Source organism: Camarhynchus parvulus, chromosome 24 (assembly GCF_901933205.1).
Source record: "Camarhynchus parvulus chromosome 24, STF_HiC, whole genome shotgun sequence".
Taxonomy (NCBI): Eukaryota; Metazoa; Chordata; class Aves; order Passeriformes; family Thraupidae; genus Camarhynchus; species Camarhynchus parvulus.
In genome coordinates, this window is record NC_044594.1 from 2,855,351 (window position 1) to 2,871,304 (window position 15,954).

The 15,954-nt window shown below is 45.1% G+C and overlaps 1 protein-coding gene across 1 annotated transcript in view; it reads left to right on the top strand.

Moving 5' to 3' along the window:
- SORL1 (sortilin related receptor 1) overlaps nucleotides 1-14,296 on the top strand; it is a 56,613-nt gene extending 42,317 nt beyond the window's left edge. The window contains 14 exon segments of the mRNA XM_030964866.1: nucleotides 534-646; nucleotides 957-1,061; nucleotides 2,107-2,179; nucleotides 3,299-3,381; nucleotides 3,632-3,728; nucleotides 4,298-4,482; nucleotides 5,927-6,046; nucleotides 6,132-6,296; nucleotides 7,129-7,221; nucleotides 7,223-7,304; nucleotides 7,717-7,823; nucleotides 8,710-8,902; nucleotides 10,088-10,300; nucleotides 11,076-14,296. Of these exon segments, the coding sequence (XP_030820726.1) occupies nucleotides 534-646; nucleotides 957-1,061; nucleotides 2,107-2,179; nucleotides 3,299-3,381; nucleotides 3,632-3,728; nucleotides 4,298-4,482; nucleotides 5,927-6,046; nucleotides 6,132-6,296; nucleotides 7,129-7,221; nucleotides 7,223-7,304; nucleotides 7,717-7,823; nucleotides 8,710-8,902; nucleotides 10,088-10,300; nucleotides 11,076-11,143 (1,697 nt within the window). The 3' untranslated portion in view covers nucleotides 11,144-14,296.
- The last annotated feature ends 1,658 nt before the right edge of the window (nucleotides 14,297-15,954 follow it).

A 15,954-nucleotide genomic window follows, 5' to 3' on the forward strand; every position in this document is an offset into this window, starting at 1 on the left:
TGATTGGCCAATAAGTCAAAACAACTCACACTAGAAATCCAAGGAAACAATCACCTGTGTGTAAACAATCTCCAAACACATTCCACACGAGCAAAACAGAGAAGAAGCAAATGAAATAAAATTGTTTTCCTTTTCTCTGAGGCTTTTCAGCTTCCCAGGGGAAAAATCCTGGGCAAAGGGCTGAAAAGTAGAGATATCCCTGCTATGAACAAAAAGGGTCTTTCCTTGGACTTGGGAATTAATCACAGAATGACCAGGTTGGAAGAGAGCTTCAAGGTCATTAAATCCAGCCCAGCCCCAACACCGCAACCAAACCCTGGCACCCAGTGCCACATCCAGGCTTTGTTAAACACACCCAGGGATGGGGACTCCACCACCTCCCTGGGCAGAACATTCTAGAACTAGAATTGTCCTGGACTGGGAGAAAGGGCCATCCACCCCTTTGTCCTGATTTTCAGGGAGATTTTGCTTTTCCCCTCACGCTCTGGGCACACCACTGTGACTGTCACTAATATTTCTCTTTCTCTCACTAGTACCAGATGCTCCCCTGAACCTGCAGCTGTCCCTGAAGAGAGAAGCTGAGGGTGTGGTGATGGGCTGGTGGAGTCCCCCCCTGAACGCCCACGGCCTCATCCGGGAATTCATCGTGAGTCCTGCTACCCCTGGGGACATGGGGACACCAGCACACAGCCAGCTGCAGGGGGGTGGGCCTGGAACGGGATATTTTGGGGAGGAAATCTGCTGGGAGCATCAGGCAAGTTGGGAGAAGAAATGCTGTAGGCAGCACCACAGCCCTGGAGTTTTTAATTTCTCCCTTTCTGAGATGTCGTGCTTCTTTCTGCTGGCATTTTGTCTCAGGGGGATAGAGATAAACAGGTCTGGGATAGAGATAAACAGGTCTCTCTCCCTGACCTGTGGTATTTTTGAGCCCTCAAGCCTTGTTTTGGTGCTCCTAGGTGGAATACAGCAGCAGTGGATCCAAGGAGTGGTCATCCCTCAGAACCACCAAGAACTACACGGAGATCAAGAACTTGCAGGTCAACACTCTCTACACAGTCAGAGTGAGTATTTCCAAAGCTCCCTCTAAGAGTATTTCCAAAGCTCCCTCTCAGAGTGAGCATTTCCAAAGCTCTCTCTCAGAATAAGTATTTCCAAAGCTCTCTCAGAGTATTTCCAAAGCTCCCTCTCAGACTATTTCCAAGCTCACTCTAAGTGAGCTCTCATTCCTGAGTGGCCTAAGCCCCGCACAGCCAAAAACTTGCTAAAAAAATGATCTTGTTAAAAAAACCATCTCGTTAAAGCCCTGCCCTTTAATGCCAACCCACACCACCACTGCTAATGTCTACAGTTCCAAGGCCCTTGGTTTGCTCCTTTGTCCCACAAGGCCAGGCTGGATTACAAAATCCTCCCTGCTAATTGCCCATTCCAATGTCACTGCAACTGCACTGGATGTGGGCCAGAGATAAATTTGGTCCTTGGTGTATCAGTGGGAAAAGAAGCAGATCTGCCTGTGGGGAATGTCTGCACAGGGGAGAGGCTGGGTAATTATAGACAGAAGTAATAAGGAGAGGAAATGAAAAGTCTGTACAGAGAGCCCTGGGAAATGAGTGATTTGCCATTGTCCATCCTCCTGAGTTCTTGGGGAAGTTCACTGCGAGGGGGGATGAATCCCCGCCTCCAAATCCGTGTTATTCTCACAACTGGTTGGAGACTTTCCTCCCATGGCATTCCTTCCCAATATAATTCATCCCCAGATGAATCTTTGGAAGTATTTCAGGGCTTGCGTGTTCTTCCCTGGCGTGCCTCTCACCTGCTTTATGGCCCCTGGAGTCCCTGTCTCCTTATCTCGATGGGCTCCTCAAAGATCCCATCAGAGAGCAGTTATCTGCAAAGAGGCTGCACCTCCCTCCTCTCAGATTCCTTTAATTGACTTTAAGCAGTCGGCTTTATCTCTGCATTAAGCATTTTATTGCCAAGTAATTAAGCTATTGTTTGCTTCCAAGTCCTTTTCCCAGGAGCCCCGCCAGGTCTGTAACCTTCCTCTCACCTCCCCTCTCTGCACTGTAAAAATGTTGCTCATGTTCCCTCTCCCTCTGGTTTCCAAAGGTTGCTGCAGTAACCAGCCGAGGGGTGGGAAACTGGAGTGAACCCAAGTCCATCACCACGGTCAAAGGCAAAGGTAAATGTTGTTCTTTGGGTCAGCTCAGAGAAGGTGACCACAAGGCAGAGGAGCAGCCTGAAACGCCAGCAGCAGCATCCAGAGCCACCTCCCCGGCCTTTATTCTCCCTGCTGAGCCTTTCACAGCTTTGCTGTTAAAATTGACCTGTAAAAAGCGAATTTTTCACTCAGCCTGAGCTGCCTCAGAGTTCAGTGGCATCTCTGGAGGGGTCACTGCCTCTTCCTTGCACAGGGGATGGATGTGCTGCCCTGGAACTGAGCAGGAGCCTGTCCCCTCTCTCCCAGGCTGCAGACAGATTCCCTCAGACTTTTGTAGGCCAAATTCTGCCTCCAGATAGACAAGAAATTACCAACTCCATCACTCTCACTCTAAAAGGATGCTGGCTCATCCATCTCCCTCTTAGGTCACAATTATTGTGGCTCCTCCTGCAGGTTTAGACCATAAAAAACAACCACAGCTCCCAAGAGCTATCACAACATCACAGCAGATAAATTCAAACAGCACAGTAAATAATTTCCTTCCCAACCTGTTTTTTTGTTTTGTCATTTTTTTTTTTAAGAAAAGCCTTTTGAAGTCGTTTATATTCATGCCAAGTTTTTCATCCAAACTTATGTCCCTGCATCAAAATTGTCTGCTGATTTGTCAAATGAAAGAAGGGAAAGAAAACACCAGGCTACTCAAAGCGCAGGATCCAGATAATGTGAATCACCTGATGGTTAGAAAAACAGAGGTGGAAAGAACAGAAACAGCTCTGACTTCAGGTTTTGCATGAGTGCTTGGCACTGATAGCTCCTGATGTTCCTCAGCAGCTCTTTGGAAAGGCAGGAGCTGTTTCCTGGGATAGGAGCTCACCCTGCTGAGTTCAGAGGGAAATCCCTTTGCCCAGACCCCTCCAGCTCCAGTCTGCACTGAGCAAGGCACAGATAAAGCAGCTTTCAGGTGCTGGAGTTAGAAATGATGTCAGTGTCTTCTCTGAGGAGGACATGGCTCAGGCAAGGTTGGGGTGTCCTGTTCTGGGAGCTCTTAACACAAAAATCGGTATTTTATCTGTCCCCTCTCAATAAATATTTTTATTTCTTCGTGCTGTACTAACAGGTCTTTTCTCTCTTTCCCCCCAGTCATTCCTCCCCCTGTCATCCACATTGAGAGCTACAGTGAGGACTCCATAAGTTTCAGCCTAAAAATGACCACGAATATCAAGGTAAGAGTTTTTTCCCTTGCTATCTGAGCTGGGGAGATGGTGAATAGTGGCTGGGAGAAGCTGTCACCCACTGAAGCATTGCAATTACCATTTATTTCATGCCAAATCATTTCTTCCTGCTCCCAGACTGCCCCGGGGCTCTTAATTGGGATGGAAAATACAATGCAAGGACTGTCAGGGGTCTGACAGTAGCCCTGGTTCTCTGTGTGCATCAGCTGAGCTGATGGCTCTGTGTCCTTGGGCTTGACAGGTCAGTGGCTACGTGGTCAACATCTACTGGACATTCGATAGCCACAGGCAGGAAAAAAGGACTCTGGTCATAGAAGGGGAAAAGTCCATCCAAAAAGGTAAATTCTGCTCAAAATAGAAAGCGTTGCTTTGGTCAACACCAAGCAGAAGGATTTATGAGAGGTTATAGGATTATTTTATTTCTTTTTTGCTACTAGTAGTTCTGTTTGAACAATTCTGTTTAAATCTGGACAGGACAAAGCAGTAAATTCTCTGTTTTGAGGACCTGGAGATTTCAAGCAGATTTGGGATTTACCCTCAGAGCTGCACTGGTCCTTTCTCATCACATGGGGTTTTGTTTGTTGTTCCATTTTTAATCTGCCAAAGGGAGCAGAAACAGGACAAGGATTTCTTGGGCTTGCACACAGTAATGACATTTCTGGTTTGGGAAAATCTCAGTGTGGCTATGTGAAATCATCCAGGCACAGAAAAGCGAGACTGGGTTGGATTCCAGAGTCTTAGGTGCTTCTGTATTAAGGAAATGACTGCAAAATCATGAAAGTGCAGCCCAAGAGAGGCAGGCTCCTGTCTGTTTGTGATGCTGACCCTTCCCTCGTGCTCCCACCCTGCCCTTGCCATGCTTTGTGCTGTGCCTCACCTAACAGTGCCCCTTCCTCTTCTTGCTCAGTGGCCAATCTGACAGCTCACACCCCCTATGAAATTTCTGCCTGGGCTAAGACAGAGCTGGGGGACAGCCCTCTGTCCTTTGTGCACGTGGTGACCAGTGGCACAAGGCCAGTGTCCCCAAGCCTCAAGGCCAAGGCCATCAACCAGACGGCCGTGGAATGCAGCTGGACTGGCCCCAGGAATGTGGTAAGGCACCAACCCTCCCCTCAGAGCCTCAGAGCAGCACACAACCCCCCTGAAACCAGGATAATTTGTTTGGGTTGAATTCCAAGGCCCTGAAAATGTTGGGGATGATGAGGGAAAGAACCTCCTGCCTTTTAAACGGAAGCAAAGCAAGGCTTCTTGTGTGTTTGTTGCAGTGAGAAGTGGCTCAAACACAGACAGCACAATGCTCCAGCAGCCTTTGAATCAACTGCTGTTACCTGAGCTGAGCTGAGGGATTTTGGGCTGGGAGTTCAAAGGGAAGTGGGCAGATTGAACTTGGCCAAGACAGAGGGAAAAGCAGGAAAAAAGGTCCAAAAGGAAAAGGGTCTTTGCTTCATGCCCCTAAAAAGTGACAGCCAGTGGGAAATGGATTTGTGGAAAATTCTCAAAGTCTGACAGAAGTCTGTTTCGTAATTACAATACATTATAAGCATTTCTTAACCTATCAACTTTTACCACACCACACTGTAAATACCTTAAAACCAATAATCTAAAATTACCCCTCGTAAATCCTATATAATACATCTTTCATAGTTCTATTTCTCCAAAGTATCTGGTCTTATGTACAAAACCATCCTTTAAAACTTGTTTCTAACTCCATTTCTGTCTCAACAATATCTGTCCTATTCCATGACTTTTCTAACTCAACATTTCTCCAAAGTATTTAGTCTTATTTATAAAACCATCCTTTAAAAACTTGTTTCTAGCTCCATTTCTCTCTCAATAATATCGGTTTCTAGTTCAATTTCTCTCTCTACAATATCTGTTTCTAGCTCCATCTTTCTCTCTACAATATCTGTTTCTAGCTCCACTTCTCTCCCAACCATATCCATCATATCCCATGACATTTCTAACTCAACATTTCTTATCTCAAAGTTTACACACAGATGTGCACTGTTGTATTCGTGGGGTGCCCCGTGGCAGGAAGGAATGATGAATTTGACTCCATGTTCTTAGAAGGCTAATTTATTATTTTAAGATACTATATTATGTTAAAGAATACTAAACTAAACTACGCTAAAGAATACAGAAAGGATACAGACAGAAGGCTAAAAGATAATAATGAAAACTCGTGACTCCTTGCAGAGTCCCAACACAGCTGGACAGTGATTGGTCATTAAGTTAAAAACAATTCACATGAAACCAATGAAACAACCACCTGTTGGTAAACAATGTCCAAACACATTCCAAAGCAGCAAAACACAGGAGAAGCAAGTCAGATAATTATTGTTTTTATTTTTCTCTAAGGCTTCTCAGCTTCTCAGGAGAAAATCCTGGGCAAAGAGATTTTTCAGAAAATATGACGGTGACAACGCGCCACGTAAACCTTCTGTCAGACTCTGAGAATTTCCTACAAATCCCTTTCCCACAACAGCCAGGGGATGCTGTGGGCCATGCCAATCCCTGCTGTGCTTTTCCTCCTCAGGTCTATGGAATTTTCTACGCCACGTCCTTCCTGGAGCTGTACAGGAGCCCCCACAACAGCACCACCAGCGCCCACAACGCCACGGTGCTGGTGCAGCGCGACAAGCAGTACCTGTTCCTGGTGGGCTCCCGTCCTCCTCCTCCTCCCTCTGCCCGCCCCCTGGCTCCCCCAGGGCGCTGCCCTGACCTCTGTGCCTCCCTCCCAGGTGCGGGTGGTGTCTCCCTACCAAGGGCCCCCCTCTGACTCCGTGGTGGTGAAGATGATCCCGGATAACCGGCTGCCGCCGCGCCACCTGCACGCCGTGCGCACCGGGAAGACGTTCGCCGTCATCAAGTGGGAATCGCCCTACGACTCACCCGACCAGGACATGGTAACCCCTCACAGAGCCTCCTCCTGGCCCTGTGCACACTAAATCCTGCCCCAAACACAGAGATTCTTGCCTTTCTTCTGTTGGAGAAAGCCTGAGGTTGGGTCTATCCTCTGCATAAAATCAAAGTGTGGACATCTCCAACATCTTCATTTCCTCCCTGCTGGCCATCAGCTCAGGAGTGTAACATAAAAAAGAGCCAGGTCTGAGATATCTGTTGCTGACCAAGTCTAAAACCAGCCCTGGGCATGTGCCAAAACACCTTTCTGGGCTTTGGTTCTGCCCAGGAGGGTAAGGCTGGGCTGGGGCACTGCCTCCTGCCTCAGCAAAGCCCAATTCTGTTCTCTGCCACGCTGGAATACACTCAGGTCTCGCTCCATTGAAGGCCAGTCATTTTCTCAGCAAGCTTTCCCCTCCCATTCTGCTCCAGAGACTTTAACAGCAAAGCTTTGGAGGTATAAACCTTCCCAGCAGAGCTGGAAACTCTGACAGGGCAGGGGTTTGCATTGCATCCTTGTGATTCACCGAGAAATACAACCTGAGCTTTTCCTCCTGCTCTCATCTGTTCCACTAACTGCATTTTCTGTATCAGCAAATGCTGATTTTCTGTATCAGTAATTTTCTGTATCAGTAAATACTGATTTTCTGTATCAGTAAATGCTGATTTTGGGCAGAGATCCAGAGAGAGGCTTGGAATTTTGCTCCCCAGGCTTTCTGTAAAGCTCAGCCTTGTTTTAAAGCAAATTTTACCCGCCCTGTCTAATGTCCTACAACTGTTTAGCTGAAATTCTGCAGGAAAATGAGATTTTGTTCCATCCATTTCCTCCCCTTCCAGCTCTATGCCGTGGCAGTTAAAGATTTGGTGAGGAAAACAGATAAAATCTACAAAGTGAAAAGCCGGAACAGCACGGTGGAGTACACCATAAAGCAAACTGGAGCCAGGAGGGAAGTACCACGTGATTGTCCAGCTGGGAAACATGAGCAAGGAATCCAGCATGAAGATCAACACAGGTGAGGGACACAGCACCCATCCTGAGCTGCCTGGAGGCTGCAGGAATGTTCCTGCTGCTCTTGGTCCTCTCCCACAGGCAAAGCCCAATTTTGGGAGGCTTCCCAGGGGAGGTGGTTACATCCCCAAACAACAGCAGCAGAGAGGAAGCTTCTCAAGTGATATCCAGTGTTTTCCTCCTGATAAATGGGAAAGGCACCAGTTTGGCTGTGTACACATCACCAAGTAGTATCACAGCCCTACCAGTGAAAAATTCCTCCTGCATCCTCTCCTCCAGCACATCCCTTTTCCAAGCAGAGTATTGTGGTGATCCCTAGAAAACCCCACTAACTTTCAGAATTCACTCCATTTGTGTAAGAGGAAAGTGCCACCAGTGCTACAACCTCACCTCCTGCCACTTTTTCCCATTTGCAGTCCCCCTGTCTGCACCGGATGCCTTAAAAATCATCACTGAAAACGACCATATTCTGCTTTTCTGGAAGAGTTTGGCACTGAAGGAAAGCAATTTCAATGAAAGCCGGGTAAGTTTTGCTGTGCCTCCTGTCCTACAGAAAATCCTGGAGCAGAGTCAGTGCAAGGCTCCTTTCACAGGCTCTGAAATCCATCCTGTCCTTGGTGAGCCCTCTGGAAGAGCTCACTAAAATTCATGTCATGGCTGAGGCTCTGAAGCTGATAGATCCAATCAGTCACCTTTTAGGAACATAATTATCCTGCTAGAAAAGGACAATTGTCCCCTGTGTGAAAGGACTGAGAAAAGGACACTGCCCTGCCATGCCAGGAACTCTGAAAGTTGTCATTATTCAGATTTGGATAGAAAATCTGTGAAATGCTGTCTGTCAGAGCATGGGCAGGGAGAAAAGTGCACGAAAAAAGCCCTCACCCTCCTGGACTCTGTGCTTGGGTGGGCTGGGGTGGGTGCTAAGGACAGAGTGGACCAGACAAACCAAACCAGAGTCGTTTAGGTTGGGAGAGACCTCCAAGATTGGGTCCAAGCTGTTCCCCATCCCCACCTTGTCCCCAGCCCAGAGCACTGAGTGCCACCTCCAGTTGTTTCCTGAACACCCCCAGGGATGGGGACTCCCTGGGCAGCCCTTGCAATGTTTAACAAACCTTTTAGTGAAGAAATCCTTCCTGGTGTCCAACCTGAGCCTTCCCTGGCACAGCTCGAGGCCGTGTCCTCTCATCCTGTCACTTGGCAGAAGAGAAATCTCTCCTCGCTGAGCTGGCCAAGGTCAGTGCACACCAGCAGGGCTTCCTGGAGGAGACTCCACCTTGCTCCCTCCCAGCTGACAGCCCAGCAGGGCTCATCAAAGCCAGATCCAGGAGGAAAACCAAATTTCCAAGCCCTTTTGGAAGGAGCAAACCCGCCCTCCGCAGCCGATGACTTGGGCTTTGTGTTCCCCTCAGGGCTACGAGATTCACATGTTTGACAGCTTGATGAACATCACTGCCTACCTGGGCAACACCACAGAGAACTTCTTCAAGGTGTCCAACCTGAAGATGGGCCACAATTACTCGTTCAGCGTGCAGGCACGGTGCCTGTACGGGGGGCAGATGTGTGGGGAGCCAGCCACGCTTCTCTACGACGAGCTGGGAACAGGTGAGTCCCAATTTCCTCCTCATCCTCGTTAAAAAAACACTCAGGGAAGCCTCATAAATTCTTTAGGGATGTATTGCCCTGTTCTTCTAAGTTCTTCTAAGCCTTCTGGTGTTTACATTCTTGTGTTGGAGTTTCTCACACATTTTTATGTAAATAATTATTGTTTTTACATTCCTCTCTGGACGAGGAGAAATTTGATTTGTCCATTGTCATTGGAAAGGTGGAAATTTCATCCTCCAATCTGTCACGGACATATTTTATGAAAAATCCTTTCGTTGGGATCTTTTCTCCTGAGAAGCTGAGAAGCTTCAGCTTCTCCATGTTTTGCTGCTTTGGAATGTGATTTGGAGAATTGTTTACCCAGCATGTGAAATTGTTTTTACTTGATGACCAATGACAGCCACCTGTGTCGAGGCTGTGAGCAGCCACAAGGTTTTATTATCATTCCTTTCTATTCCTTTCAAGCCTTATGATGAAATCCTTTCTTCTATTCTTTTAGTATAGTTCTAATATATCATTTTCTTTTAATATAATATATATCATAAAATAATAAATCAGCCTTCTGAAACATGGAGTCTGTGGCGGTGTTCACAGGGGTCTGAGGATGAGGGAAGAGATGAGGATCTGACTCCATGTTTCAGAAGGCTTGATTTATTATTTTATGATATATATTACATTAAAACTATACTAAAAGAATAGAAGAAAGGATTTCATCAGAAGGCTAGCTAAGAATAGAAAAAGAAAGAATGATAACAAAGGTTTGTGTCTGGGACAGAGAGTCCGAGCCAGCTGGGCTGTGATTGGCCATTGATTAGAAACAACCACGAGACCAGTGACAGATCCACCTGTTGCATTCCACAGCAGCAGATAATCAATGTTTACATTTTGTTCCTGAGGCCTCTCAGCTTCTCAGGAGGAAAAATCCTAAGGAAAGGATTTTCCATAAAACATGTCTGTGACAGGAGTCAAGATTCTCATCTCTTCCCTCATCCTGGGACCCCTGCAAACACCACCACACCAATCCACTGTCACATTTGAAAGTCTATAAATACTGGAGGCAGGAAATAAACTTCCCTTCTTTTCACTTCTTCTTACCTTGGAGTTCCAGTGTCTGTGTTGTTTTATTTTGTGTCCCGTTGCGACCAGGGATGTGCTAAAACAACACCTGTGTCCCTCCCTCACCAGGTAAAGACCCCTCAGCCACCAAATCGGGCCAGGCCACGGACGTGGCTGCCATTGTGGTGCCCGTGCTGTTCCTGCTGCTGGTGACCCTGGGCATTGGCTTTGTGGTGCTCTACATGAGGCACAGGAGGCTCCAGAGCAGCTTCACGGCCTTCGCCAACAGCCACTACAGCTCGCGCCTGGGCTCGGCCATCTTCTCCTCGGGGGATGATCTGGGTACGTGGCCCTGGTGGCACCGGGGACAGCACTGGGGACGTGACATCAGGGAATTCATTCTTCATCATGGTTTGGGCCACTCTGGCAGCACAGTCTCTATGGGTTTGATCATAGAGTACACGCCACAGAATTACAGAGTCGTTAAACTTGGAAAAGATCTTCAAGATCAAGTCCAACTGCCAAAAGTTGTCCCAACCAAATGTTTTTATCAAATTAAACCTCTCTTTCAGATGCAAATTGCTTAAAAACACACTGAGGATGTGAAATCAGGGCAAGAATTAATTCTTTATCACAGTTTGGGCCATTCTGGCAGCACAGTCTCTATGGGTTTGATCTCAGAGTACAAATCACAGAATTACAGAGTTGTTGAACTTGGAAAAGATCTTCAAGATCATCAAGTGCCAAAAGTTATCCCAACTGAACATTTTGATCAAATTAAACCTCTCCTTCCAATGCAAATCACTTAAAAATGCATTGAGGATGTGAAATCAGGGCAAGAATTAATTCTTTATCATGGTTTGGGCCATTCTGGCATCACCATCTCTATGGATTTGATCTCAGAGTACAAATCACAGAATTATGGGATTGTTAAACCTGAAAAAGACCTTCAACACCATCAAGTCCAACCGCCAGAAGTTTCCCCAACCAATATTTTTATCAAATTAAACCCCTCCTTCCAATGCAAATCACTTAAAAACAGATTTTAAAGCGTTGAGGATAAAAACCAGATTTTTTAAGTGCCTCCTATCAGCTCTGTTTTGGGTTTGTTTTCCAGGAGATGAGGATGATGAAGCCCCAATGATAACTGGATTTTCAGACGACGTCCCCATGGTCATCGCCTGAAGCTCATTTCTGACTGTACAAAACCAAATGGTGTAAATATTTTATTTGATAAAAATAGTTGATTGTTTATTTTAAAAATGCACTTTGAGTTGCAATACGTTATTTTTATATGGGCCAAAAAAAAGAAAAAAAATAATAATAATTTTAAGAATACACTTTGTAGTAATCAACTGTGAATTGCAGACTAGGTTGGTTGAGTAACAAATTGCTTTGATTTAACATTAATTTAGTCTTACAAGGCTATGCTTGCTGGGCATGCTTTTAAGTCTGTGAGATATTTTCCGTTGACTAAATTGGCTACTCATTTTATTTTTCTAAGACAAGAATAAATTTATTTAAAAAAAAGAAAAAATTCAGGAGATTATATACGTAGAGAGAGATAATATAGTCCCTGAAGGTTTTGCTTTTACTTTAGGACAAAAAAAAAAATCCTTTGGACTTTGTTTTATATGAAAGTATTTTTGTTGTGTTAATTTATTGGGAAATCTGCTGAGGAACAGATTTCCAGAGTCGTCAGACATTGTACACATTCTTGTGTAGAACATGTGCCACTTTATCTTGCAAGGCAGTCGTATCTTGGCATCCCCATTATTGTCCTTGCCATGATAATAAAAACCCTCATTTTCACTGAGTTTTTCTCCCTTTTAAAGACCCAATCTTTGAGCAATCTTAAAGTACAGCAGCACATTTTTTTTTTTAGGGGTGATTTTTAGCTTCCTGCTGCTGTGGGAAGTGAAAAATATCCCCACACCAAGATGTGCTGCCCAAACCCCTCCTGCTGCTGCCCCTGCCCATCACACAGGGCTTGATTAATCTGGAACTTACAGCCACAACATCACTGGAAAAAAAAATTGCCACTTGCACCTTAAAACTCATTTTCCAGGTATTTTCAGGATATTCCTCCTCCGTGGAGCTTCCCTCAGATGCCAGCCTGGTGGTGGGATGGAAGGGGGAATCTCCAGTATGTGCAAATCCAGATTTTCCACACTCACCCAGAGCAGTAATTACTGAAAATTTAAATTAATTTGGCCCACAGCAGGGATTTGATGCTCCCTCATCAGAATTTCCTAAAAGCAGCTGTAGTTTTACCTACAGCTTTAGAAATAATACAAATATACACACACATATACATGTTATTTTCTCATCTCACATTCCCAGCAGACACAATACTGGCTGCAGAGCCAAATGCAAAAAGTCTGCTTGCCACTGTTTGGAGCTTTGATTTTGTGACAGCAAAATGTGAATTTCACCAAAAAATGTGAACCTCACCACTACCTGCCAACCCAGGGGCACGACAGGAGAGGATGTTCAGGGCTCTCCCCTGGCTGTGCTCGATATATGCAAAACTTCTCACCAGGAAATGCAGCACACTGTCTTGTCACACTGTTTTTGTGAAAAACAAAAGGTATTTTTGCTGTGTAAATTGAGTTATAATTGCAGTCTTCCTACAGATGAAACGAGAGAGGCCAGCTATGTTTTGATACGTGACTGATCCGTTTAATTTCACAATAGAAAAATGTATTTAAAAAAAAAAGTTGAAGTCTGGATGGTTTGATACTCTAGAGAAATACTGACTCTATTTTCAATTACTGGTGTTAGCATTCCCATACTGGTGACAGATTTTTTTTTTCCTCCCCACCAAAGCTGGGACCAAACTGGAATCAGATTTTTATAAGTAGCAGCAAGCTCACAGAGTTGCAATATTTTTACCTTGTCAGTGGATCAGGTGCTGTTCAGGAGTTGAATTTTTGAGGAAAATCAACCCAGTACACACAGCTCAATTTGCCTGGAGTTACAGCTACACAGAGAGACCAGACTCTGACCCAGAGGCTAAGCCAGCCTCAAAAACATAAATCAAAAGATTTTATGCAGGAGAGGAAGCCTAAAAACAGAGAAAAAGAGTATTTAACCCCTTCTTTATAAAGTAACACTTTTAGCACAGATAACTGAAAATTACAATGTAGCATCCCAAAATCTGGTGCCTCTCTGGTGAGGGCTAGGAGGGGTTAAATTCTGATGTTTTACTCCCCCAGGGTAAATCCTGCTGCAGTAAAATGAGCAGAATTTAGAGTCTAGCCCCTCTCTGTCTAGCCAGATGCCAAGGGAGACCCTTTTAACCACTTTATATCCTGCAGAAATCCCTGGGCTGGAGATTTCCAAGCATCACCTGGGGGACAGGTCACTCCTGGCCACTCTGAAAGGCTCCTGGCTTGGGGACACTCGTGTAGAACAAGGCATTTTGTACCCAAAACCCAGCACTTTTGGTTTAATCTAACTCCCAAACACAGCATGGGCAGAGCAGAACCCTCTGTGGAGTCACCCAGGGGTTTGGGGACACTGCAAAGCCACTCAGAGCTGTCCCCAAACCCTCCCCTTCACTGCAAAAATCACCACTGTGCTCTCAGCAAAGCAACTTTCACAGGGCTAGTGTATTTTATATATAGAGATAGAGGAGTCTGGGCTCCAGGTGGGGAGAAACCCATGCAGTTCTGGGCTAAATTGTATATTTTTATGAACTTTTGAAGCACGGAATCTTGTTCACGGAGACATGCAGGGGGTGGGAGGGTTCTGCTGTACATATAGAACGTGGATGTGGATGTATATTTTGTTCTGGTTTTGTTTTCAGTAGCCTTACGTGACGTGACATGACTTGCTACCCTAAATTTCGGGAGGTGGTTTGAGTTTGCTTTATAGGATCCCAGTAAAATGTATGGAAAACAAGAAATGGGTATGGAAAATACCCTGGTTAGGAGGAACTTCCACCAGTTAATTTGTGTTTGCACCCATTTCAGAGGCCCATGAGTACTCTCAAGTCCATTTGAACAAAAGACTAAGGTTGGACACAAAAATCTGAGGTTTTGGACCGTGAGGCTTCTTTTGCTTTGGCTCAGGTTTTTTGTGAGGTTTTCTTTTTTGTGTTGGGGGTTTGGTTTTTACAAGAAAGGACAAGGAAGTACCATTTCCCAGGCTGGAGACCTATTAAAGGTCAATAAAAGGCTCTTTTCAGTCTGAATAAATCCCATCTGTGGGTTGCCAGCCTGTGACCGTGTTCACAGGGGTCTGAGGATGAGGGAAGAGACGAGGATCTGACTCCATGTTTCAGAAGGCTTGATTTATTATTTTATTATATATATTACATTAAAACTATACTAAAAGAATAGAAGGATTTCATCAGAAGGCTGGCTAAGACTAGAAAAAGAAGGAATGATAACAAAGGTTTGTGGCTCGGACTCTCTGTCTGAGCCAGCTGAGCTGTGATTGGCCATTGATTAGAAACAACCACATGAGACCAATCACAGATGCACCTGTTGCATTCCACAGCAGCAGATAACCATTGTTTACATTTTGTTCCTGAGGCCTCTCAGCTTCTCAGGAGGAAAAATTCCTAAGGAAAGGATTTTTCATAAAAGGTGTCTGCGACACCAGCCCTGTAAAATCTCCCTGAACCCAGCGAGAGCAGCGCCCATGCAGGAAGCAGCTGGAACAGGGGTTTGGCTGAGGGCCTGAACCCCAGGAAAACTGTGAGAGGATTTCAGAGAGGGGTGAAATTTGGGGAGAAAACCCCGGCCTGCAGGTATTTCATGTGCAGAAGAGCCGACTCTCCCTGCCCTAACCTGCTCCAGGCGCTCCCACCTGGACAAAGCGTTAGGAGACAGCTCAGCCCTGGGAAAAGCCACTTTTCCCTGGACACAGATCAGGTTATGGAGATGTTTGGGGGCTCAGAGCCAGCTGGGAAGAGGAGGGAAGAGCAGACAGGCAGAGCTGGCTGCCAGCACCCAGGTCTCGTGGCCTCATGGCCAAAGGAGCTTTGTGTTTGCTGGTCACCTTGGTGGCCACCACGTTATTTCACTGCTCCTGTTCACAGAGTCACCAAAACCCTCACATCACCCACCAGGGAATCCCAGCTGAGCCAAGGGAACCCTCCCTGAGCACAATTCCCATTCCTGGCAGGGCACAGCTCAGTGGGAGCACCTCCATGCTTGGAATCAGAGTGTATTTAATGACAAGCTTCACCTGCTCGCTGATGGAAAAGCAAAATGTCATTTTTTCAGAAAAAAAAATTAACCTTTTCTGAAAGAGCTTTCAAGTCTCCTTCAAATGGACTTGAGAAGGGAAATGGTGCAATAACTCAGCTAGTCTTGGACCCCAAGAGCATCTTTGCTCCTGGAAAAAGCTGCAACATTCTAATTAATCCTTACAAACCTGCGTCAGTCCACAAGCAGCCAGCCTCTAATAGAGGTAGTGTCGCCTTTGAATCAGGTTCTTCAAGTGAAGTTTGATGTTGTACTATTTGAATTGCTACTCTGTGTCCTTTATTTGTTTGGTTGTTGTTTTGGTTTTTTTTTTCATTCATTGATTTCTGCTGTGTATTATTGCACATTTTTGAAGGAATTTTTGTCTGTCCATTTTCTTTCCCCACTTAATGATAATAATAAAAAATGGATTGGGTAAACAAACCAGTTTCTGTGTTCTGAAATTATCCAGCATCTGCGTGTCTAGTGCAGGAAAAAAGTAGCTTTTTTTTTCTGAACATAATTTTGTTTTACAAATCCTAACAGGATTATTGAATCACTGAATGGTTTGAGTTGGAAAGGACATTAAAAATAATTTAATTAAAAAATTAAAAATTAAAAAATTAGAAATTAATTAGAAATTAAAAATAATTTAATTTAAAAAAATAAAAAAATTAAAAATTAATTAGAAATTAAAAATAATTTAATTTCTACCCCCTGCCATGGGCAGGGACACCTTCCACTATCTCAGGTTGCTCCAAGTTTCATCCAACCTTGGGCAATTCCAGGGGACATGGA